At 39.9% G+C, this 27451-nt stretch overlaps 1 protein-coding gene across 1 annotated transcript in view; it reads right to left on the reverse strand.

Moving 5' to 3' along the window:
• The window catches only part of kpna4 (karyopherin subunit alpha 4), a 42079-nt gene extending 28173 nt beyond the window's left edge, over positions 1-13906 (reverse strand). Inside the window, exons 1-2 of the mRNA XM_062977513.1 lie at positions 13586-13906; positions 107-151 (exon numbers count right to left, since the gene is read on the reverse strand). Coding sequence (XP_062833583.1) covers positions 107-151; positions 13586-13654 — 114 coding nt within the window. The 5' untranslated portion in view covers positions 13655-13906. The remainder of the gene's footprint in view (positions 1-106; positions 152-13585) is intronic.
• Positions 13907-27451: the final 13545 nt, after the last annotated feature.

Consider the following 27451-nt stretch of genomic DNA (forward strand, 5'->3'; position numbering starts at 1 on the left):
CAGAATAAAAGGAGTGAAAGTCCTATGAGAACTGCTACACTTGATGTCTACTGGACTGAGCCATACAAAAGCCAAAAGTAGGTGATGAAAGTTTAAGATTCCTTACCTTTCTTAACTCCACAACAACTTCATTTCGTTGTCTTCTCATAGTCTGTTAAAATTAAAACATAACACAGTTACATCTTAATCAAAATGCTTACTGAAGAATAGACAAATTATTCAAAATATAAAAACAATTCGTTGCTCTTTCTAAATATTCTGTGTATGAGTTCATGTTAAAACCATCCAAGGGACAAGAACTGTACTATTTCATTATGGTTGTCTGAATTGGTCCCAAAGTTTTGCGTCAACAGTGTATGTTTTTGTGAAACATCTGTGGCTGATTGAGTACCCCCACCTTCAGTGATACTGTCTTTTAAAAAACCCATGGAAGATTGGTATGTAGCTCATTTACTACAGCTTTCCAAGATTCAGGGGACATGCAATCCCCTACCAGACCTAGAAGGTCACATCTCTAACCATAGCTCCTCCAAACCAATTTAAAAGCTTTTTAACTGAAGTATTGTAGAGGACACTTTCAGCAAATGTTTTGTTGTATCTGCTGTTTCAGGAAAGTAGCAGCACTTTCTTAAACCTGACAGTCATTGCCACTTCCTCTTCGATGAGTTAATAGAGTCCAAGCCCAAAACAAGGTAACGAGGATGAGGAAAGTAAGCAAGTTTTCATGACTGCAGCTCATTTCATCATACGCATATTTGTAAACCACCTCAAGGAGATGTGTCACTGTGATACTTTTACAAATATACAGACTTCAATACACTAAAATTTACATCAAAATAGATGTGTTAATTTTTCATATGCTAGAAGACCTCTTCTTGTTGTGGTTTCAACAATCAAGACCTCTGAAAATTGTTTGAGTGGAAATGAATACTCCAGATCTGAGATAAAGTTAACTTTCCACCAAAAATTTAAGGTAGAGTAGAACTGCTGCTGTATATGGGAAACCCTCTTCTACACAAGTGTGTTTGCTGGATCTTTGATGGATTTATTTCACTTCAATTTTACATTAAAACCCAGCAAGCCAGCAGTTATGGGCTCTTCTACATTTCAGCCAATAAGTAACAAAGGAAAGCAAAATAAGCCAGCAAGTATCCACTATTTGATACAGTACCCGTAAATTATATTGTCTGGTATAGTGTAGAGCAGGGGTCCTCAAACTTTTTAAGCCGAGGGCCGGTCCACAATCCTTCAGACTGTTGAGGGGCCGGATTATCATTTGGAAAAAAAATACGAACAAATTCCGATGCACACTGCACATGTCTTATTTGTAGTGCAAAAACAACAACAAGAACAACAACAATGAAAGAACAATACAATATTTAAAAATGAAAACAATTTTAACCAACATACATTTATCAGGATTTCAATGGGAAGTGTGCTCCTGCTTTTGGCCAATGAGATAGTCAAGTTAATTAGGATTGTTGTTGTTGTTGTTGTTGTGTGCCTTCAAGACATTTCAGACTTTGGGCAAGCCTAAGTCTAAAATGTATTTATTTATTATTTATTTATTTACTGCATTTATTTACTACATTTGTATCACACCCTTCTCACCCCACAGGGGACTCAGAGTGGCATACAAATTATATGTACATACAATATATTATATTATTAGCATAGCACAATATTAGCATTATATATTACTATATTGAACTATACCACTATACTGTTATATTATTAGCAATATTATATGTAATATAGAATATATAATTAATATTATTATATGGTATTATTAGTGTTATATTGTATTACATTATAATATTATTATCAATATTATATGTATATACAATATATTATATTATAAAACTGAGGGCGGGGGCCAGGTAAATGACCCCGGAGGGCCGCATCCGGCCCCTGGGCCTTAGTTTGGGGACCCCTGGTGTAGAGAGTGGGATTTCTCCAATTCAAATTCAACCATGAACAAGCTATTTTGACCAATTAGCTGCAAAACAGAGATAAGAGGACAACCCTTACAAATGAGGGATTACTGAGAATCTGTGAATTTTTCTTTTAATGCTCTGCTCTCATGGTACTAAGTATAATCTCATGACCTAAAGGACTGAACCAACTTGGACATCTAAGTGCCTGGATATTTGATTCTATAACCAAAGACATTTGGACACTATACAGAGGCAGTAACGATGCAGAAGGCTAAATTCATATGCTATAAAAATGAACCATTCCTCACCTTTAAAAAGTAGTAATTACGAGTGTGACATCACAAGTAAACTCTTATGTAAATAAGCAGTGACAGAGAATAGATTGATAGAAAATGGAAATGAATGTGATTATATTCATTTCCAACCCAGCAGTCGAATTTGCATGTACAATGTAGATTCCACACTGATTACAAGTTTCATATCGATATATACCACTTTTTTTCAACCACATATTCCTGCACTAGAAAATTCTTAATAATTTTGTCAGTATGGCTAGGGCTAATGAAAACTGCAGTTATACATTTCTTTAAATGTTGAAGTCATGAGGGAAAAGGGGTTTCCTCACATCTCATAAAAAAAGATCTTTTGGGGAAAAAAATCTCCTGGGTTCTCAAATCTTAAGTCCAACAAATTGGCGAGTAACATTACTACTAAGGTAACATTTATCATAGCACATCAAGTGCTAATATAGATTTTCTATCAAATTCAATATTTTAATCCTTACCGTGGCAAGGAAAAATCCTCTAAAAGATCAAACACAATGCACATTAAATTGTACGCTCTTGAGGGGGAAACACATTGATATAGTGAATCTTTACATGGTTAAATTTTCTTTTTGTGGATTTGATTGTTCACAGATTTGATTGAAATGTTTCCTCTGCAGTATCTAGGTTCTTTATTGTCAAAAGTGACAACAGAGTCATACTGGAGAACTATAATGTCCTAGGGAGGCGTTCTCCCAGGTAAAAAAAAAAGCATTTTATTTGCTGTTTTTCACTTTTGCCAAGCGTATGTGGAGGACTAACTGTATTAGGGGAAATATATAACTGGATGAATAAACAACCGAACAATGACAGCAAGAGGGGAGAGATTATTCTGGCTCCTGGTGTAAGATTTTGTCAGTGTACTCTAACTGGTATACTATGGCAAAATCATATAATGGCCAAGCTGAAGACTCAACATTTAATACTGAATGTGTGTTACATTTCACTACCACCACTACTTTTATACCAAATGTGATGTGCAGTGTAAGTGCTACAGAAGTGCTACACTAACTGGCATATGCATATAGCATGTGAACTTGAAATATGTTCATTTTACAAATTTCAAAGCTGCTGGTGTTCCATATTATGATTATACTCTGCTGTAACATAGTATAACCTTTCTACCAATGTAAGTACCTCTGCCAAGTTTGATTTAACTTTACTGGTTTGAGCACTGGACTATAGAATCCTGAGAACAGGATTCAAATCATAGCTCTGCTATGGAAACCACTAGGTGACCTTAGGCCATTCACATTCTTTCAAAGACAGAGGGGGATAATAAGGGCAATCCCACTGCACCCCTCAAAAAATCTTGTAAAGAAAACTCTGTGATGTTTGCCATAGGGTAGTAAGTCAGAAATGACTTGAAGGAACACAACAACAGCAAACGTATTTTAAAGACTTAGGGTGGTGTACCAAAACAGGGAAAGGCAGACATAATTTTGCAGCGGTTTTAATTATTTCACACAAAGCAGAAATCTCTCACACACAAAATCTTATTAGAATTGCCAGGGGGAGAACTCCTAACTCTTTCACCCAACATGGCAGTGTCTGTTTCTTCATCAGATTTATTCTTGGGAAGGCTGCCAGGCTTACTAGGACAAGTGCCAATCTTCTCTGTTTTCTCCTAAAATGGTCTGATAAAGGGGAAGTACTGGAAATGATTTCCTTTCTCCTTCAAAAATCTTCATATATCTACTGAAGAAATATGTACTCTCACTCTCTTGGATGTGCTATGTTTACTTTCTGAGTTTGCACTAATGATACTAAGGACATAATTCTTCCAAAAAAACAGACAAACTGTAAGAACTGAGGGGTGGGGGTGGGTTGTCCTACATCAAAGATGTATCTACTCTAATTTGGTGAGACACCAGCACTCTTTCATAAAGAAGGGTAAAGATCTTATATAACTACAACTCCCATGATTTTATAGTATTGAACCATGACACTTACAGTGGTGTCAAACTGTATCAATTCTACATTGTAGATACAACAAGTCTTGTTACTAATTTAGAGAAAGACAATTTTTATCTGCAAATTAAATCCTGATAGGGGTAGTGGTTCTCATTGTTACTGACAATGGGTAAACAATTAACTTTTTTAAATTACTAGAAGATGCGGCTTACATTTAAACACCATGAATATACAGGTTGAGTATCCCTTAATCAAAATGTTTGGGACCAGAAAGGCTTGGACTTCATATTAATTTTGGAATATCTATATACCTGAGTGTATGCTTTATATACATCTAATACACGTAAGGCAGGAGGTAAGATTTGAAATATTTTTGTGTTTGAAACAAAGTTTGTGAACACTGAAGCATTAGAAAGGAATGATGTCACTATTTCAGCTACTCATGTGGTCAATTTCAGATTTTGTAGTCTTTTCAAACTTTGAAATTTGGATAAGGGATGCTCAATTTGCATATGTTTCCTACAGTGAAATGTTCAGGGCAAATCAGAGGGGTTGCAGGGAACAGTGAACAGCGTATCTGCAGCTTGTGGGCAGCCAAGGACCGCCCTCTCAGGAGCTGATCCTGTTATGAGCTCTGGCCTGCTTTGGAGCATATTCAGGCCTCTGGGCACAGTAGGATCAGTAGAAGAGAAAGGAATAAAAACCAAGGCTTTCCCTTTTACAGTTTTCTAAAGCCTTCCTGTGCTAGTGCATATAGCACCAGAGGTCATAAGTATTCATACCTTTATAGTCAGGAGATAATGAAAAGTGAGAAGTTCAATAAAAAGTGCTTCACTTTCTTTCTAATATATTCTTGCATAGTACAGGAAGTAGAGCTTTAAGCTCATAGCACATAATGCCTTGATCCTAATCCTGTCGCCCACAATAGATATTATAACGTGTTTCAAATTGAGCAGCACATTTACTTCACCCCCAGCACCTTAACTGACACATTAAGATTTTGCACATCCTGAAAGATCAGGCTATTTTTGCTATTGGAAAAAATGCTTCTTTTAGTCTATCAAAGTAAACATATTTGTATACTTGAAATATCACTTTTATTTGAAGTTAATCTGCTTGACTAATATTTGACTACCCAAATCTAGCATTAAGGAAAATAGCCAAGTTTTTCACAAGGAAACAGAGGGTGATTATACATCTAGAACCAATTGCCTTTCATAGTATACATGAATGCCTTAGCCCTTATCCTCCCCCGGCCACCCAATCCAAAATCTTTAGATCAGGGGTAAGACATACACCTATTGTAAGACATGAGCGACTGCTTTTTACATCTCACCATACTGATTATCATCCAGGGAAAAAAATGAAGCCTAAGAAAGCATCACCTTTCACACATACATCTTTAGAAGTTTTCAATTCCATCCAAATCAGATCAATGTAAGGCACATAGACTAAATGCAATCCCCCAGAGCAGTCCACAAAGATCCCTTGAAGCCTCTGGGATAATGTAAGGGGCAACATTCCCTCCTTTTTAAAGAGGGCTTTTTTTCAAAATGAGAAACAATTTCTATAAAGATAGAAGGCCCTTCTATATCTTAAATAGAGCTGAGGATCCAAAACTCTAGTAAAATCCCCCCTCTAGATGTGAGGATTCTATTTAACTAAAACACTGGAGAATTGCCAGAGGTATCTCCCTTTAAGGCTTGTGTATTGTTTTTCTTTTTGTCAAAAAAGAAAAAGAAAGACCATCTAGATATCTTTTATAAGAAAATCTAAGTTATGTATTAAATGGATAATATATTAAATATTACCACTATACATAATGTTTAAAATCTATTAATGGCTAGTTGATTTCATGAGAAAGCAAGCATGTGCGAGCAATATTTTAGGGACACCAGTAAAGACACTCAATTCAAGAAGTCCAGTCTGGCATACCCTGTAGCACTGTGATATAGTGAGAAGTAATAGTCTTGTTGTGAGCCTTAAAGTCGTTTCTATTTATGGTGATCCAAAAGTGAACCTATCAGGGGGTTTCTCGGTAAGAGTTGTTCAGAGTGGTTTGCTTTTGTCTGAGGTTGAGAAAGTGTGACTTGCTCAAAACCATCCAGTGGGTTTCCAAGGTTGAGCAGGGATATGAGTTATGCTGTTCCAGAGTCCAGCACTCACACCACTATACCATATTAGATTTTTTTTTTTTTCGTGTCAGGAGCACTCCAGTTGCTTCTGGAGTGAGAGAATTGGCTGTCTGCAAGAACGTGGCCCAGGGGACGCCCGGATGTTTTGATGTTTTACCATCCTTGTAGGAGGCTTCTCTCATGTCCCCGCATGGAGCTGGAGTTGAAAGAGGGAGCTCATCCGCGCTCCTGGGATTCGAACCTGGCAGCTTTCAGGTCAGCAACCCAACCTTCAAGTCACGAGGCTTTTATCCCCTAGGCCACCGGAGGCTCCTACCATATTAGATATAACTAATATTCTTATTGTAGGCTAAATATATTTTTCTGACATAGAAACTATTGGGTTTATATTGAATAAATACAAATGTAACACTCGTGAGGGTGGTACATTGTTATGCTCGTGAGGGTGGTACATTGTTATTTCAGTGGATAACCCAAACTGCCCGTGTTTAATTGCTTTTGTTCCTGCTAGGTTTACAGCCATGATGGAGGGAGAGCACTATTTGACAACATACGTTTCATATTATATCCAAAATGTAGATGCCATAATTTGATTGATTGAACTATTTTGATTGAGATGTCATAATTACGACACTTTCGCTTCCTTTTTTCTACATGTTAATTTCCTAGGTCTGCCTGACAAACAAGCCCAGAAAGTTTTGAAGGCTATCATTATGTAATCTACACCCCTTTAGTTGTTCCAATAAAGGTATCAACACAATATAGATTCTGAGATTTTTTGTTTTAAGGCCATATCTACCCTTTTATTTACTCATCCTTTGCAGACAGTCACATTTTGAAAAAAGGAATGACAGTATAAATGGCATTTTTGGACAGCTTCTTGGTTAAAAATCCAAATCATTGTATTTTCCCACTTATACAGTATAGCCACTGCCAGAAGAGACTGCTCCTTTGAAATTTCCAGTGCAGTAGCAATAAGCTACTTTTCAGTTTAAATTTGTAGCAGGTTTTTCTTCAGCAGGTAGCATAAATATTAATAAAAGCAGACTCTTCAGATTTCCCTTTAGTATTAATGTGGTATTAGAGAAAATTTGGAACTGCATTATTGTCTACCGAATATATTCTGCTAAAGACCATAGGTAGTGACAAACATGTGCCATTGCATTAAGTCTCGCAACAACGCCATCTGAACTGACAATTTCAGTTTATGAGCACCTTCTACTTCCTCCAATTTTTATTTCTATTTCTGAAAAATGCACTTGACAAAACAGATCCTAATGCAGGTATTAAAAGCAGTCATACCACCATGGTCTTGTTAAAACAATGTTATAAAGCGAGTGCAACAGTCAATCCTGAACCAAAAGCAATTTCCCTCAATCTTCCCTTCATCACCTAGAACACAAGCAAGCTAAGATATTGGTACAACTAAAAATATCTGAACCAAATACATCAGCACATAGTCACAGAAAATGTTCCAGGGCCTCTTGGAATATCTACATGCAATCAGAGCTATATTTCAGCATCATCTGGAGCACTACAAGCAAACCTCAAAACATGGAGTTACTTAAGAATAGCAAAATGTCTCAGCCATGGCCTTAATACAGATACACATCAACTGTAGCTTAACTGAACTCACTTTTGTGAACGTACACCCCACTCCCACCAGCTGCCGAAATCTTTTTTAGCTACAGAAAACAGTACTCAACTCCACAGTATGTCTAATTACTTTAAGCATATGGTAATTTTTTAAAAAAAACTTATGCTGTGATTTTTGAGTGCTGACCCTCTTAGAAGAATTATGTTAACATATATAACCAATGTTTTGTTTTGCATCATCTTTTGTTGCTGTGTGCTTTCAGGTTGTTTCTGACTTTAAGCAATTCTAAAGCAAAACTATCACTGAGTTTTCTTGGTAAGATCTGTTCATGGGGGTTTCTCAATGCTTCCTCTCCTTATACAATATTTTTTTTCACTGGTAGTGAATAATGATGCACAGACTTCTCTAAAGCAAAGTGGAACGTAACCCTATATGAGCAAACTCAAAAAAGTAAATCTCACTGAGTGTTCCTGGGAAAATACATGTAGAACTGCATCCTTAGATTTGCAATACAAGTGCATCATCATCATCATCATCATCACAATTTCAATTAAAAAATATGGGGGGAAAAGATAGGCCAGGACATTGAGTGACAGAAGAAATATTAAAGCAGACTACCTTCATGCTACTTTAATGCATGTTAAATTTCACAGGCAGCCATTATGTAACAGGTAGCGAGGGTTTGTGGCAAATGTAAGAATAGTCTCTTACTCAGCTACACCGCCCTACTATCAAGCTTTGTGCTTATAATCGCCATTGGTTCACCAGGCAAGACCAGATTGCCATAAGCCATTCGGGAGACAGGTTGTATATGTATTTCTTTTGAACTACAGAAAGGACAGACTCATACTTGAGAGTGTCTCTAAAATCAGTCAAGAGTCAATCATAGTTTTGTGTAAAATTTAGGGCGGATGTTAAATTACAAGATGGGTTAATTCTGTACTCATCACACATGGCTGAAAAGACTTCTCAAATGAGAAGTAGAAACAACTCTGATTTTGAAAGCTAAACACATGAAAGACCAGGGCCTTAATCCAAAGTTGCAACAGCACTGCAGAACCATGGAACTTTCATTCCCTCAACTTTGCACCCCTCTCAACACTGCCTCAAAACTAATTCAGGAGGGAGTCCCAGCTTTTTGGAGCAGAATTTGAGTGGATTCATAGTGGCCGATGTGGGAAGATTAACCCTTATAATGTTGCTAGTGGAAGCAGTTCTGTCAGCTGATGAACCTCTCTGGATTATGGCCCAGAACTTTACATTTGCAAGTCATGTTTTATTTTTGAATACAGGAAAAGAGCCTGCTTTTCTGAAAGTTTTTACACAGAGGCGGAATGACTATCTGTTGGGATTACTTTGTGCATTTCTGCATGGCAGGGGGTTAAGACTGGATGGTTCTTATGGTATCTTCCAACCCTGTAATTTTATGGCAATGTGCTAAGAAATAGTCAGCAACATTTCATTTATAATTAATAGTGATCTGTTGCTTTAGACAGGCATGAGCAAACTTCGGCCCTTCAGGTGCTTTGGACTTCAACAGCCACAATTCCTAACAGGTGTTTAGGAATTGTGGGAGCTGAAGTCCAAAACACCTGGAAGGACGAAGGTTGCCCATGCCTACTTGAGCAAGTATCTTATTGTTTGGAAAAACTTCTGTGAGGATGTTTGTGCTGAATACACATGACAGGTTTTGGGGAAAGAATCAACCTTCAGAAAGTCTCAAAATCCCATTTAGCATAAACAGTACTTACAAGTTAAGAAGAAATGTACAAGAATTGACTGTGTATGTATGTATGTACGTACATACATATACATACACACACACACACACACACACGAGTATCATCAGGCACATTTTACCTGCTTTTATGCTGAAAATGAATGCATAAACAGAGACACCCAGGAGCACTTTAAAGACTAAGAGAAGATGGAGAGGGATCATGATTGCCATGTTTAATATTGATATGGGTGATGCTTGTGAGTTATAATTGTTTATTGGGGTTTATTTTTCTTCTACTCATTGCGATTTGTGTGTTGTTGAAGGCTTTCATGGCCGGAATCACTGGGCTGCTGTGAGTTTTCCAGGCTGTATGGCCATGTTCCAGAAGCATTCTCTCCTGACATTTCGCTCACATCTGTCAGAGAATGCTTCTGGAACTTGAACATACAGCCAGAAAAACTCACAGCAACCCTTTGTGATTTGTCTTTTTAAGATTTGTTTTGATTCAACCTTTTTTGGATTGTAAGTGTGACTGAATTATGTACATTGTTTCCTCTGTTTGTAAGCCGCCCCAAGTTCCCTTGGGGGAGGGATATAAATAAAGCTTTATTATAATTTAAATAAATGGTAGCCATGTTTAAACAAACATGTCACACTCCTTTTTGCTCTAGAGACTAGAAATAGATCCAAACTGCAGAGTCCCCTGGGGGAGAAGGGGCAGGATATAAATACAGGTTTTATTATTATTATTATTATTATTATTATTATTATTATTATTATTATAAATGATAGCAATGTTTAATTAAAAGTGACACACTGTTTTTGCTCTAGGGACTAGCAATGGATTCAAAATGCAGGGAGGAGTCCCCTTGAGGCGAGGGGGCGGGGTATAAAGCTTTATTATTATTACAGTTATTAACAGGTTCTGGACCCAGGGAGCGTACAACCCCCCTTACACCTACACTGGCTGCCAATATGTTTCTGAGCCCAATTCAAGGTGCTGGTATTGACCTTTAAACTCTACAGTGCAGGCCCAACTTGCCTATCTGACCCCATCATCTCTTACCAACCTGCCTGATCAGTAAGATCTTCCGAAGAGACCCTTCTCTCCTTGTTGCCGCCGCCACAAATACGGTTGGCAGAGACAAGAGAGAGGGCCTTCTCAGTAGCCACTCTGACCCTTTGGAACTTCCTTCCCATTGAGATTAAAACTGCCCCTTCCCTGTTATCTTTTAGGAACCAGTTGAAGACCTACCTGTTCAAGCAAGCTTTTGATGAATGAATTCAATTGCTAATGACAGCAAGGCTGATTTATACTGAGCTTAGCAAAATATACTATTTAATTGATGAGTCTCTACAATAATTGTAATTGGTTTTAAATGTTTATTATTATTTAAATAAATGGTGGCCATGTTTACACAAACATAGCACACTGTTTTCTGCTCTAGAGACTAGCAAAGGATTCAAACTATAAAGGGGGGGGGGGATTCCAAATAAATATGAGGAAAAAAACTTCCTGATGGTAAAAGCTGTTTGTCAATAGAATATGCCAAGTAAAAGTATTTTGAAAAATATGCTTAAGAGCCTTTACTGGAGTGCTTTGTTGGTGTGTTCCTGCATGTATGGTCCTTGCGGTGTCTTCTAACTGTGCATGTCACAGGGGCAAAGGGACAGGAGAATGGGGAGCAGATATTTTAGTTCTATCTCAGGTCTGGGCAAACTTCAGCCCTCCAGGGGTTTTGGAATCCATTGCTAGTCTCTGGAGCAGAAAACAGTGTAACATGTTTATTTAAACAGAGCTACCATTTATTTATTTAATTAATTAATAATACAGCTTTATTTATACCCCGCCCCCTCACCCCAAGGGGACTCCTCACTGCAGTGAATAAGCATAACAATTATAATTCAAAAACATCACCCATATAAATGTTAAACATGGCTATCATGCCCTCTCTCCATCTTCTCTTAGTCTTTAAAGTGCGCCTGGACATCTTTGTTTTTTATGCATTCATTTTCAGCATAAAAGCAGGTAAAATGTGCCTGTTGATTCTCACAAGTATGTAAGTGTGTGTGGTCAATTCTTGTACATCTCTTCTTAACTTGTAAATACTATTCATGATAAATAGGAGTTTGAAACTTTTTGAAGGTTGATTTTGTCACCAAATATAAGAACAGAAGTTTCCCCAAATAACAAAATACTTGCTCAAGCAGGCGCGGGCAAACTTCGGCCCTCCAGGGGTTTTGGAATTCAACTAACACAATTACTAACAGACGGTGGCCAAAGTTTGCCAATGCCTGCTTGAGCAAGTATCGTTATTTGGAGAAACGTCTGTGAGGATGTTTGTGCTGGATACACATGACAGGTTTTGAGGATAGAATCAAACTTCAAAAAATCTCAAACTCCCATTTAGCATGAACAGTATTTACAAGTTAAGAAGAAATGTACAAGAATTGACTGTATGTAAATATGTGTGTGTGTATACACATCTACCTCTTCCATTTACAGAAGGTAGAGGTAGAACTGACAATCTACCAGTTCGAAAACATGCAAATGTGAGTAGATCAATAGGTACTGCTCCAGCGGGAAGGTAATGGCGCTCCATGCAATCATGCTGGCCAAATGACCTTGGAGGTGTCTATGGACAATGCCAGCGCTTCGGCTTAGAAATGGAGATGAGGACCAACCCCCAGAGTCGGACACAACTGGACTTAATGTCAGGCGAAAATCGTTTGCCTATATATATATATATATATATGCACACACACATACTTGTGAGGATCAACTGGCACATTTTTCCTGCTTTTATGCTGAACAGACTTCCAGGGCACTTTAAAGAGTAAGAAAATAGGGGACATGATAGCCACGTTTAATCTTTATACATTAATGGGGGTCTTCTGGGATTTTATGTCAGTATCTGTTTGTTTTATGGATGCATTGAATATTTGCCTTTGTATGTTGGAATCTGCCCTGAGTCCCCTTGGGGAGATAGGGCAAAATACAAAGAAAGTTTTATATTATTGTTATTACTATTATTATAATATGGGTGGTGTTTATAAGTTATAATTAATACATTTACTGGGATTTTTTTCTCCTACACATTGTGATTTCTTTTTTAAAATTCATTTTGATTTAACCTTTTTTGGATTGTAAGTGTGCCTGTTGATCCTTGCGAGTATGTATGTGTGTGTGGTCAATTCTCGTACATCTCTTCTTAACTTGTAAGCACTATTCATGATAAAGTTTGAGACTTTTGGAAGGTTGATTCTGTCACCAAACATAAGAACAAAAGTTGCCAAAAATAACAAAATACTTGCTCAAGCAGGCATGGGAAAACTTCGGCCCTCCAGGGGTTTTGGACTTCAACTCCTACAATTTCTAACAGCCAGTGGCCAAAGTTGACTAATGCCTGCTTGAGCAGGTATCATTATTTGAACAAACTTCTGTGAGGATATTTGTGCTGAATACACATGACAGGTTCTGGGGACAGAATCAACCTTCAAAAAATCTCAAACTCTCATTTAGCATGAACAGTACTTACAAGTTAAAAAGAAATGTACAAGAATTTACTGTTGTGGGAGTTGAAGTCCAAAACCCCTGGAGGGCCAAAGTTTGCCCAGGCCTATAACTATGTGATATTATGAATCACGAAGCGAATGGTGCCTTGAGTCTGTAGATTCCCCCTCTTCGAAAGCGGCCTCCAGGTAGGAAAAAGGGAAACAGGAAAGCGGCGGTGGCGTCGTCACTGCGCGGAGGCCTAGGCCGCGGCCTCGCAGGGGAATCCCATCGGGCCCCACCCTCCCTCTGGCGGCGGAGGAAAAGGCAGGAGGCCGGCTGGCGGGTGAGGGAGACCAGGCCTCGCTGTGGATTAAAGCAGAGACGCCACAGGCCCTCAACAAGCAAGCCAGCCAAGCCCTCCCTCCCTCTTTCCCTCCCTCAGGACGGAGCGGCGCTACTCTACCTCCAGGTCGCGGCCTTTGTTCTTGAAGTTCTTCAGCCGTTGGTTGTCCATCTTTTCGTTGTCGGCCATGGCGGCAGGAAGGCAGGCAGGGAGCGCGGCCTTCCCTCCTCCCCGGCCGGGCCCCTGCTTCTCCCTCTCCTTCGTCGCCTTGCTTTGAGGCCTTGAGGCTTTGAGGCCTGGCTTCGCCTCTTCCTCCTCCTTCCGGTGCCGGTAGCGAAGGAGAGAGAGAGAGAGAGAGAGAGAGGAAGGAGGAAGGAAGGAGGGAAGGGAAGCAGCGGCCCAGCCTCGCGCGCAGTCAGGCGGCGCTGGCCACGCCCCCTTCGTCCGTAGCCCTGCCTCTTCCCGCCCACAGCGCGCCCTGATTGGACATTGCTCCGTGATGGAAAGGGGCGGAGGAGGCAGGATAGATGCGCGCGAGCAAAAAAAGGGGGCGGGGCCTAAGGAGGCTTCCTTTTCGTTAGCTCTTCTCAGTTTAGTCCTAGGCCGCCATTTTGGGCCTGGGGAGTCGCCAAGGAGACCGCCTGGAAGGAACCAACCAAGGACGGCAGGCCGGCCTTGTGTGGATGATGGGGTCCTGAACACTTGAAGGAAAAATGCTCTCAGGAAGGTGGGATGCGCTGCAGAATTGTATCCGTTTAATTTGGTTATCGAATCAATTGACATAGTAGGGGAAAGTCATTGAAATAAACTAGAATAAGACTTGAAAAGAGGCCTGGGCAAACTTGGGCCCTCCAGGTGTTTTGGACTACAACTCCCACAATTCCTAACAGCCGGTAGGCTGTTAGGAATTGTGGGAGTTGTAGTCCAAAAACCTGGAGGCCTCACGTTTGCTCAGGCCTGATGTAGAAGCAACCTAAGAGCCTGCTTTGTAGGTTTAATTGTATTTCAATATTGTGTATTTTAAATTGCATTGATTTTTATCTTTTTGTGACAATCGAGACATAACAAATGTAATAATAAAATAATGCTATAGCTTGATTTGGGAGATACAGTTTGACGGAGTCCTTTTACCTCCACCAATAACCAGCCACTGCACTTTATTACTGATCCACCTTATTAGTGACCTTGCAATATATTGCACATGTATAATTTATTGCCATGCCTCCCATTTTTGAACATGCCCATTGCGGCCAGCTGTTGGTTATTACAGTTGGTGGGGATGAGAGAGAGGGCCTTCTCGGTGGTGGCCACCTGGCTTTGGAATACCCCTACCCTCGAAACCTTCCACACACAATTAAAGACTTGGTTTTTCCAGCAAGCCTTTGATCACGTTTAGACTCTCTAATAATACATATGAGGACCTTTAGACTCTTTATTAGCACTTTACAATTCTGAGGTCAAATACTGCTGTTTTATCTACAGCAATTTCTGTATTTTATTGTTTCTACCATATGATGTTGTGTTGACTGTTTATGGTCTATGTTTTGTTTTGCACTGTTGTATTTTGTATGTCACACCTTGAGTGTTCTGTGAGCCACCTCTGGGAGATGGTAGCGGGATATAAATAAAGTTTATTATTACAGTAGAGTCTCACTTATCCAACATAAATGGGCCAGCAGAACGTTGGACAAGCAAAAATGTTGGACAATAAGGAGGGATTAAGGAAAATCATATTATATGTCAAATTACATTATGATTTTACGTTATGTAGTAATTACTGTCAGAGTATTGTAGCGCAGCAGTAGTAGTATGAAAAGCAATGGAGCGCAGAATGAAGCGACACTTTGAGACGTCAGTAAAAGCAATATACAAAGCTTTACTAAATGAAGCAATAAACAGCACAAACAGACTCTTGCAGACGACAAACAAACACAGGACTGATCTGTTCTCCAACAGATCTCAAACTCGACTCGAACTCAAGACAGACTGAACTGATGCAATAGATATGCACATACTCTTGTGTCTGGATCCTCCCTAGTTCCAGCCACACACCAAGGTCATCATAGCTCATTAGTGATTAACTCTTTACACCTTTACACTCTAGATGATGCAATCTGACTGCAATACAAGCATGGCACAAATTACATTTAAACAATCTCATTACACAAATCTCACATTGACAATTACTGTATTTACGAATTTAGCACCAAAACATCGAACTATAATAATAATAACAATAATAATAATAATAACAGCAACAACTTTATTCTTATACCCCGCCCCATCTCCCTAAAAGGACTCGGGGCGGCTTACATGGGGCCATTCCCAGACATAACAATGTAAAAGCGAACAATGCAATAAAACAAACAGTCTACGATAAACAACAAAAGACCGACTGTTGGATAATCCAGAACATTGGATAAGTGAGACTCTACTGTATAATAATTATTATTATTGGTTGTTGTTGAGTTCATGCTTTTATGCTTTTTATATGTTTTTATGTTTTAATTCATTGTAATTGAATGTATCTTATGTTGTTGTATTTTATTGTTGCATTACTGGGCTTGGTCCCCATGTAAGCCGCCCTGAGTCCCTTCAGGGAGATGGGGTGGGATGTAAGAATAAAGATGTTGTTATACTGTTGTGTCTGTGATGTTGGATTTTTTAATGTTAAGAACACTCTAATAAATGTTAATACTTAGCACGATAATTGTTATCTCTTTTTGCTATTTTCATGTGATTAATATACTTTATCGAATTTTTGGTGAAGTCTGTGCTTCATACTGCCTCCTGCCAATTAGTACTTTATTAGACAGAATAAACTGCAGGTGGAATTCTGTCCTCGGCCTGGTTCTGTTCAACACCTTTACTAATGGCTTAGATGAAGGGTGGAGCCCCGAGCTGCTGAACATGCTGATTGAAATGTCAGCAGTTTGAATCCAGGGAGTGGGGTGAGCTCCCGCTGTTAGCCCCAGCTTCTGCCAACCAGGTAGTTCGAAAACTTGCAAATGTGGGTAGATCAAGAGGCACTGCTCTGGCAGGAAGGTAATGGTGCTCCATGTAGTTATGCCGTACACATGACCTTGGAGGTGTCTATGTACAACACCAGCTCTTCGGCTTAGAAATGGAGATGAGTCCTAACCCCTAGAGTCGGACATGACTAGACTTAATGTTAGGGGAAAACCTTTACCTTTACCCAAAATGAAGGGTTAGAAGGCATAATCATCAAGTTTGCAGACAACACCAAATTGGGAGGGATAGCCAATACTCCAGAAGACAGGAACAGAATTCAAAATGATCCTAACAGATTAGAGAGATGGGCCAAAACTAACAAAATGAAGTTCAACAGGGACAAATGGAAGATACTCCACTTAAGCAGAAAAAAATGAAATGCAAAGGTACAGAATGGGGAACGCCTGGCTTGATAGCAGTACGTGTGAAAAAGATCTTGGAGTCCTTGTGGACAGTAAGTTAAACATGAGCCAACAATGTGATGCGACAGTAAAGAAATCCAATTGGTCTAGATCCAGGGAAGTCATACTTCCCCTCTATTCTGCCTTGGTCAGACCACACCTGGAATACTGTGTCCAATTCTGGGCACCGCGATTGAAGGGATATGTTGACAATCTAGAATATGTCCAGAGGAAGGCAACTAAAAGGATCAAGGGTCTGGGGAACAAGCCCTATGAGTAGTGGCTTAAAGAGCTAGGCATGTTTAGTCTGCAGAAGAGAAGGCTGAAAGGAGACATGATGGCCATGTATAAATATGTGAGGGGAACTCAGGGAGGAGGGAGCAAGCTTGTTTTCTGTTGCCCTGGAGACTAAGATGTGGAACAATAGCTTAAAATTACAGGAAAGGAGATTCCACCTGAACATTTGGGAGAACTTCCTAATTGTGAGAGCTGCCCCAGTCTCTGCCCCAAGTCTCTGCCCCAAGTCTCTGCCCCAGAGTGTGGTGGAGGCTCCTTTGGAGGTTTTTAATCGGAGGCTGGATGGCCATCTGTCGGGGGTACTTTTAATGTGATTTTCCTGCTTCTTGGAAGGGGGTTGGACTGGATGGCCCATGAGGTCTCTTCCAACTCTGAATAATACATACATGATTGTACATACGTACAATCAGAACAAGCATTTTATTTAAAAAATAAAGTCTTATCAATTGCTTCTCAAGTCTGAGATATCAGACACATAGTTAGGATTGATGAGCCATATACCGTGTTTCCCCGAAAATAAGACAGTGTCTTATATTAATTTTTGCTCCCAAAGATACTTTGGGTCTTATTTTCAGGTGATGTCTTATTTTTCAATGAAGAAGAATTCAAATTTATTGTTGAACAAAAAAAAGAACATTTATTATATACTGTACAGTTACGAATTTCTTGTTACTACCATTATTCCCATGTTCAACAATCTATGATACATATATTTACCGACCCTGCATGCTCTGGTGTTCTGTTTGGGAGGCATGCTTCCAAACAAAAAAATTGCTAGGTCTTATTTTCAGGGGATCTCTTATTTTCGGGGAAACGGTAATACGAGGAACGTTCATTACCTATTTCCATTGACCCACTTCTATTTATCACAGGATTCCGAAACTGCACATGTGTAATGATATAAGTCTATAGGTTACGTGCCAATTTACAACTCAGAACTCATAGCGGTGTTGATTTTACAGGTACTGAAGTGGTGTAAGGTTTGATAATGGACCCAGTGGAATACAGAGCAGTCATCAAGTTCCTTTACTTGAAAGGCCACACACCAAAAGAGACATTTGATGAGATGAAAAAGGTTTATGGGGATGATTCCCCATCATATGATGTAGTCAAAAACTGGCATCGTCAATTCAAATGTGGTCGGACTTCGGTGCAAACAGCTCCAATTCCAGGACGACCCCACTCTGCTATTGATGAACACGCCATTCAGCAAGTGGAGGTTGCCATTTTGGAAAATAGCCGTGTAACCGTTCGCCACCTAGCCCAAAATGTCAAAATTAGTGTGGGGTCTGTGGAAAAAATCATCCAAGACCATCTTCACATGCATAAGATATCCAGTCGCTGGGTTCCCCGGCTGCTCACACCTTTCCAGAAGCAGGAAAGAGTCAAATGTTCTCAGGCTCTATTGACAATGTGCCATGAAAACCAGGAGGACTTTTTCAACAGACTGATCACATGGGATGAAAGCTGGGTCCATCACTATGATCCTGAGACTAAAGTCCAATTAATGCAATGGAAGCATCATGACTCACCGCCTCCAAAGAAGGCATGTGCCCAACTCTCAGCAGGCAAGGTCATGCTCACAGTATTTTGGGACCAGCACGGAGTAGTATTGATGGATTTCCTAGCAAAGGGTACCATGATCACTGGGGCATACTATGCTTCGCTGCTGCGGAAATTGCGGGAGGCTATCAAAACCAATAGACGTGGTATGCTCAACAAAGGTGCCCGCCTTCTGCAAGACAGTGCACCAGTTCAGAACTCACATGTTGCCCAAATGGAAGCATGCTCCTGTGGCTTTGAAATTCTACCGCATCCCCCTTATTCACCTGACCTCGCACCATCGGACTTCCACCTCTTTCCAACAATGAAGTTATTTTTGAAGGGCAAGCATTTTTCAGATGACGAGACTCTGATTTCTGAAGTCACAACGTGGCTTTTGGAGCAACCTGCCGACTTCTACAAGCGAGGTGTTTACAGTTGCTTAAAAAGATGGGAGAAGTGTGTGTCCCTAGGTGGCAGCTATGTAGAGAAGGACTAATAACTGCCAAGTTTCATTGCTCACACTCCACAGGAAGTGGGTCAGGGGAAATCTTGAATGAATGCCCCTCGTATAATATTGCTATTCCTTGGTTTGAGGGATACAGCTGTGTCAGCGATGGCCAAATTATTACTGAAAAGTATCAAGGTCTACACTGTGTTTGGATGTTTTAATGTTAAGAACAATTCTATATGTTAATACTTAGCACAATAATTGTTATCTCTTTCTGATGTTTTCATGTGATTAATACTTCATCAAATTGTTGTCGAAGGCTTTCATGGCCGGGATCACAGGGTTGTTGTATGTCTTTCGGGCTGTGTGGCCATGTTCCAGAAGTATTCTCTCCTGACGTTTCGCCCACATCTATGGCAGGCATCCTCAGAGGTTGTGAGGTATGGATAAACTAGGTAAGGAAAGGAAAGAATATATATCTGTGGAGAGTCCAGGGTGTGGTAAGAGTCCTTTGTCACTGGGAGCCAGCATTAATGTTTCAGTTAATCACCCTAATTAGCATTGGAAATGTTTTGTCTCTTGCCTGGGGGTATCCTTTGTTCAGTCAAGCCCTCAGAGTTTTGGTTCCCATCTACTGTTTTGATTTTGGAGTTTTGTAATACTGGTAGCCAGATTTTGTTCATTTTCATGGTTTCTTCCTTTCTGTTGAAGTTGTCCACATGCTTGTGGATTTCAATGGCTTCTCTGTGTAGTCTGACATGATAGTTGTTGGAATGGTCCAGCATTTTTGTGTTCTCAAATAATATCCTGTGTCCAGGCTGGTTCATCAAATGCTCTGCTATGGCTGATTTCTCTGGTTGAATTAGTCTGCAGTGCCTTTCATGTTCTTTGACTCTTGTTTGGGCGCTGCGTTTGGTGGTCCCTATGTAGACTTGTCCACAGCTGCATGGTATCCGGTAGACTCCTGCAGAAGAGAGAGGATCCCTCTTGTCCTTCGCTGACCGTAGCATTTGTTGGATTTTCTTCGTGGGTCTGTAGATAGTTTGTAGGTTGTGCTTCTTCATCAGTTTGCCTATGCGGTCAGTGGTTCCCTTGATGTATGGTAAGAACACCTTTCCTCTGGGTGGATCTTTGTCTTGACTCTCATGGCTTGTTCTTGGCCTTGCAGCTCTTCTGATGTCTGTGGTGGAGTCTCCATTGGCCTGTAGAGCCCAGTTTAGGTGGTTGAGTTCACCTTGGAGAAGGTGAGGTTCGCAGATTCTTTGTGCACGGTCTGTCAGGGCTTTGATTGTGCTCCTTTTTTGACTTGGGTGATGGTTGGAGTTTTTATGAAGGTATCTATCTGTGTGTGTAGGTTTTCTGTAAACTGTGTGGCCCAATTGTTGATTGGGTTTGCGGATGACCAGAACATCTAGAAATGGCAGTTTTCCTTCCTTTTCTTTTTCCATGGTGAATTGGATGTTTGGGTGGATGCTGTTAAGATGGTCCAGGAACTTGCTGAGTTCTTCCTCTCCATGGCTCCAAATTGTGAAGGTGTCATCTACGTATCTGAACCAAACAGTTGGCTTTTTTGGTGCTGTTTCTAGGGCCTGTTTTTCAAAGTATTCCATATAGAAATTTGCTACTACTGGGCTGAGAGGGCTCCCCATGGCCACTCCATCCTTCTGTTCATAGAATCCAGTGTCCCACTGAAAGTAGCTAGTGGTGAGGTAATGGTGAAATAGGGCTGTGATGTCTTCTGGGAAGTTTTGTTTGATTAGTGCGAGGGTGTCAGCTACTGGGACTTTGGTAAAAAGGGACACCACATCGAAGCTGATCAGGATGTCATTGGTGCTTAGATTGAGGTTGCTGATCTTTTCTATAAAGTGTGTTGAGTCCTTGATATAGTGTGCAGTGAGCCCAATGTGGGTTTGTAGCTGTGTCCAAAATCAAAACAGTAGATGGGAACCAAAACTCTGAGGGCTTGACTGAACAAAGGATGCCCCCAGGCAAGAGACAAAACATTTCCAATGCTAATTAGGGTGATTAACTGAAACATTAATGCTGGCTCCCAGTGACAAAGGACTCTTACCACACCCTGGACTCTCCACAGATATATATTCTTTCCTTTCCTTACCTAGTTTATCCATACCTCACAACCTCTGAGGATGCCTGCCATAGATGTGGGCGAAACGTCAGGAGAGTATACTTCTGGAACATGGCCACACAGCCCGAAAGACATACAACAACCCTGCTTCATCAAATTGTTTGGTGCAGTCTGTGCTTCATACTGCCCCTGCCAATTTGTACTTTATTTTTGTGAAGCAGAATGAATAATACATACATATGTTATCAAAGGCTTTCATGTCCGGGATCACTGAGTTGCTGTGAGTTTTCTGGGCTGTATTGCCATGTTCCAGAAGCATTCTCTCCTGACTTTTCACCCACATTGGCAGGCATCCTCAGAGGTTGTGAGGTCTGTTGGAAACTGGGCAAGTGGGATTTATATATCTGTGGAAAGTCCAGGTTGGGAGAAATAGCTCTTGTGTGCTTGAGGCACACATGAATGTTGCCAGACTTTAAATCTACTAGGCCATTAAATGCTAATCAAGCTGGCCATTGGCAACATTCACATTTGCCTCAAATAGACAAGAGTTCTTTATCCCAACCTGGACTTTTCACAGATATATAAACCCCACTTGCCTAGTTTCCAACAGACCTCACAACCTCTGAGGATGCCTGCTATAGATATGGGCGAAACATCAGGAGAGAATGCTTCTGGAACATGGCCATACAGCCTGGAAAACTCACAGCAACCCAATACATACATAATTGCAACGAGAACTAAGCATTTAAAAAAAAATAAAGTCTTATCAATTGCTTCTCAAGTCTGTGATATCAGACACACGGTTAGGATTGATGAGCCATATAATACTTAAAGCAAACTCACAGTGGATTCTTCTCCTACTGTGAGTGTACTTTCCATCCAGCTCTGCAATTTGCATGGTGCACAGCCCTGTAATTCAAACGCTATCGCTATCACTTTTGCCTTTGGCATTATTTATTTAAAGCCTTTTCATCTTCCGTTTCCACACTTCATTTATTCCACTTTTGGAAACTGCAGTGTTTCGTGGTGATCGTAGTTCATTTTATAGATTTGATGTACTATTGACAAGCATGATTTGTCCATGTCATATAAAATGATAAACACCTACTTAATGGATTGGATAACAGTTGTTCATACTGTTTCTTGAAAGATCATTGAGGTCATAAATTTTGCCTCAAAGGAAAAGCAATGTTAAGTTAGTGCTACCTATGCTAGTCTGGACTGCCAGCTTTAGAAGCAAAGATGAACTATTTGTAGTATTTGTTTCAGCTCTTGAAAAGGTGGGTGAATAGATGAGCTCCAACGCTCCAGTCCTAACAACACAGGCAGCTATGAGAGTGACTTGGGTTGTTTGCCTGCAAATCTGACATAAGCTCAGTTTGACAGTGGTAAACAAGCTCAATGCAGAAAATTTCATTAGGACAGAGGCTATCAACTGACCTGGTGTGTCCAACTTGCAGTGTCAGAGGCTTCTTTACTCCCTGGTGACTTTGCATTGGCCAAAGCTGGCTGTGGCCATTCAGATCAGACATTTGTTAGTTTAATGTACAGACTCCATATAGTTAAGAACTGGACTGTAGGATGAGACCTATATTTGGGCTTTCATTTAAATGATTTACCATACTCGATTGTGTTAACATTTTTTTTATTTTCATTCTCAGAGCTGTATCTTTAAAGTTGAAATTGCAGAATTACAAAATAGGGCTGTTCTGCTTAGGAAAAGAAGAAAAGTAAGTTTTGTTTGTTACTTTCTTAAAACAGGAATTTTCTAAATATGACCACTTTCATCATGAGATCTGCAGCTGCTTTTGAATCATGTACAGCAAAAAACAATTTTTTTCATTACAAGGTGCTCTAGTTTAGATAACATTATAATTTTGTTATCAATAGAAATTTAGACAGAAAAACTGATAGGGTTGGAATTATCACTATGAACACACATTTACACCAATAGTAACAAGGACAGGCATATCCTCGGGAAAATAATGGCTTCTACTTTCTGCAAATACCCTGTACCTTCAAATTTACTCTAGATATCAGAGGAGTTTGAGTCATCTTTTATGCATATTTACAATGCAGAAAGATTTGTATTTATCTGTAACTACTTGCATATTACAGCATTACTCATCTATTGATGAATGCACCTGAAATATTTCCAGGATTTTGTCAAAATTCCTAGTAGTCTGTACCCAATTATGGCTTCTATCTTTTCACTCTTACCCTGAAAACAGTGGGCCACGGATTAGAATTTGCAGTGCTCAGTTGCCCTTATGAAGCATACTTACTTCCTTGCTATTGTATCTTTGTTTTGGAATACTTGCTGCATGGAGGCACATTAATATGCCCTGATAATGATTTTGTTTCAGCTCCCAAATGTCTTTTTTCCAAAACCTATAAAATTAATCTCAGTTTGACTGGATTGGGAAGTCCTGTTCTAAGTACATTCTTTCAAATTGTTTAAATTGTTGGGTATGGTGTTATAACTTTAAAATGTTCTGAACTGTTTTAAATTGCTCTCTTGTGTGTACCCTGGCCTGAGACCTTTTGAGATACATATTTTAATAAAATTAGTATTGCACTATGTTAGTGTGTTTCTTTCCTATTTCCACAAAGCATGCGGTGTCGTACCTACTTACCTCTCAGAAGGATTAATGCTTATGTAGCCAAAAGTGCAACACCTACAAAGATTGGGGTCATCTCAAGGTTTGTAGCAGTTGGGGTGGAACCATCAGGAAAAAAGAAAAATGATTTTGGGAGAAGCAGATAATCAGAGCAGTCCTATGAGGACTGAGCACATTCCGAACCATGAGGGCTGGCTTATATTGGCAATGATCAATTCAATTTTCCCAGGCAGTGGTGTAATTGTAAGTTTTGAATTACAGGCCCTCAACAGATTACAGGCCCTCCTATCGCAATAAAGGGTTGAGGTGTGTGTGTGTGTGTACACACACACAAACTAAATTGTTCCTGATAGAGATAAAGAATACAGTCACGCACACACATAGCACCATGCATTCCTTATTTCCACAAGGACCAGTAATACTTTTGAAAAGCTAATTATTCTTACCCATTTCAGACAAAAGAACTCCAAAATTGTTTGAGAATACAACAGTGACCACTCATAGCAATACATTTATTTCTGTGAGAAGTTACTTCCTCTTCTGCTACAGTGGGGGATTGCAGATAAAATTAAGAGGGAACAAGAATCCAGAGGAGATGAGCAAACAATGGGTTGCCGTGAGTTTTTGGGGTGTATGACCATGTTCCAGCAGCATTTTCTCCTAACGTTTCATCTGCATCTGCCTGGCATCTGTTGGCAGTGGAGCAAGGAGTGTATATATATCTGCATTGTCCAGGGTTATTCTGTTAAAGCCTAGGGACTTTGACACTGCACCATTACTTTCAGGGACAAAATATGTTGATTGTACTGTGACTTATAAGGTAAAATGCATTCAAAATCAAAACAACAGCACTCAAATGCAAAAGGTTTGCCATCTTGGTGGTCAGTTTGGACTAAATTATTAATAGAAGTGAGAAATCTTAATGGGTTTTGGACTTCTAGATGATTTGTGCAGTTTTAAAAAATGTGCTAGGATCCTCAGTGGGTAGAGACTTCAAGGTGATATAGTGCTGTTCAGGGAAGGGACCTGCAAATCTGTCTCCAACCCTTGCCCTTTTCATTGGTTGGTAGTGTTTACTGTTTCCCATGCCACATGTCCAAGCTATTGAGTGATTGAAGTGTTAATTCTGAGATGTGGGCCTTAGTTACATCATCTGGGACACTGCCAAGGGGGTGGGGTTGCATAAAACTGGCCCCTCCCTTAGGCCTGAAAGAAGTGGCTTTGGGCACCAGGGAGTATTACTCTCATCCTGGCAGCACCACCAGATACTGTAGCACAAAATTGGCCCTCCAACTTTGTGGGTTTGCAGAAGCACACAAAGGGAACTATTTGGAACACCTCCAAGGCCCTTCCTTATCCCAGACTTGGTCTTGTTATCTTAAAAATGATGTGGATGAGAATTGTGTGCTCCTCCTGGGTCTTACTGGACTGCATTCTTACCTATTGTCTAACTATCACTGGCTTGCTGGGACCTGTGTCCAAAACCAGTTGGATGGGTAGATGATTCTGATCTAATTATATGAGCAGCACTGTTAGGTGCCACTAGTTTTATGGACTAAATCTAATTGCTATTTCCAAATAGAATCAATACACTTTTCATTCATGTTTAGCATTCAGGAACTGATTCAATGAGAATACTGTATTTGAGACCAGCAATTGGATTTAGGTTTATTTCTTCCTCTAACATGCAAAAGATAGTTTTATAATAATGACCAAATTACTTATTAATTTGTGGCTTTGAAAAGAGTCAGACTAGGTTGGAACTTTGAGACCTGGAGCTAAAAGGCCTTTCTCTGAAATCCTAAATTGGCCCTCATGTTTTCCTCAGGTAGCCATGCCTTTCCCATGATGATATCACAGGTTTGTTTCCCAGGTTTTTGTGGGTTTTCTTTCTATGCTGTAAAATAGGAATGGCTCTCCTAAAGATTGGTTACTAGCAATAGGACATTTAAACTGAAATACTATGGCCCTACCCATCACTGAAGTACAGGCAGTCCCTCAGAATGTCTGAAATTGAATTTAGCTCTTGTGCTGAAGAAGAATTTTTAGCCTTGGATGAGAGGCAGACCAATGAAGACTGTTTAGTAACTCAAGAGCATTTACCTTGCTATGACAGCAGGAATTCCCATGTATTACCTCTGTACACATGTCCATAACATGAGGATAAGAGCATGAGGATAGTGGCTGCAGAGATGGGTTAGACACCAGGCCCTATGGAGAAAATATTCTGAGAATTATTCCATCTTGAAAGCTAGATGGTCTTTACACAGACACTGCTGTGTAGGGATTGTAGAAGCAGAGATTGTTATTTCAAAGTGTTGGAAGTTACGTAAGCTTAGGCAGCAGACCAGAGAAAGCTCTCTGCACGTATTCAGAGATACTGGGCCTGATTTTTTTAAATCACAAATGAGATCTATGAAACCAATATGTTTAGGAGTGCATTTGTTTAAAACTGGCGAGATCCCCTTCCTTATTCTATATTTTTCCTACATCTCTATTTTGTTTTGTTTAGAAAATGGCTGGCTTTCTAACATACAAAGAGATTCAGATTCTTGTGACTCTCAAAGCTTCTCTCTAAGGAGACCTTCTTTGGGAGACACCACAGATGAAAATTTTAACAATGCTCTGAGAACCTTTTTTGGCAGACGGGTGAGCTATAAATGTTTGAAAATACATTATCAATGTGCCAGTGTAAAAGCAACCAACTGTTTACACTAGTGTATGGGCCTCACTTATGACAACATGGATGGGCTGTGCCGCTTCCCTCAGTATACATCCAGGGAGGGGAGAAAACCTCATCCACATAAAACATCAATCAAAACAGTATATCTGAGGCACTACTGGATGCAGAGGCAGGAACAACTCCACAAAGTTGACCACTGCAGGCCCAGAATAGCCTGACTGGATAGCTTTCGGCCAGTCAGGACGAGTCCTTAGTCTTTGTTCTCTCCAGGTCATACATGCATCCAGAGCCTACAAATAGCAAAATATTTTGCAATATGCTGACTTTACTGCCATGTGCACATGCCTGTGGTGCCAAATTGAATTGCCATCAGTCCTAGCCAATGTAACCAATAGGCACAGTGAGAGTTGTAGTTCAGGAGCATCTGGAAGACCACCAGAAATGCTGGATTGCAAACTTACAAACTGATAAAAAAGGGTTGTGACAAAAATGCACTTTTGGCAGGGTTTTGGCCTGCTAGTCATGCCCTCCATCAGGAAATTCCATTCCCAATTTAACCACAACTATTATAGTTTATTTATTAATGAACATGATGTTCATATTCTAGACCTACTTCTCCCTGCAATGTCACTCTATTCCTACACAGATTTAATTGCAATATATTCATATCATATTCATGTGAGTCCAGAGAGGTAGTAATGTCTTGTTATGCCTACTGTTATGTGCCTTTTCTTGAAGTGGATCTCTTTGGATCCTGAATGATATGAGAAGTGCCCCATCACAAATATTGCCTTTTTGACAGCCCACATTTTGTGTCTCTGCTTCTAAAAAAATCATTTTATTGAATAAAATTTATATAAAATTAAATTAGACATTTAAACTTTTCTAATCAC

This window comes from Anolis carolinensis, chromosome 3 (assembly GCF_035594765.1).
Source record: "Anolis carolinensis isolate JA03-04 chromosome 3, rAnoCar3.1.pri, whole genome shotgun sequence".
Lineage (NCBI taxonomy): Eukaryota > Metazoa > Chordata > Lepidosauria > Squamata > Dactyloidae > Anolis > Anolis carolinensis.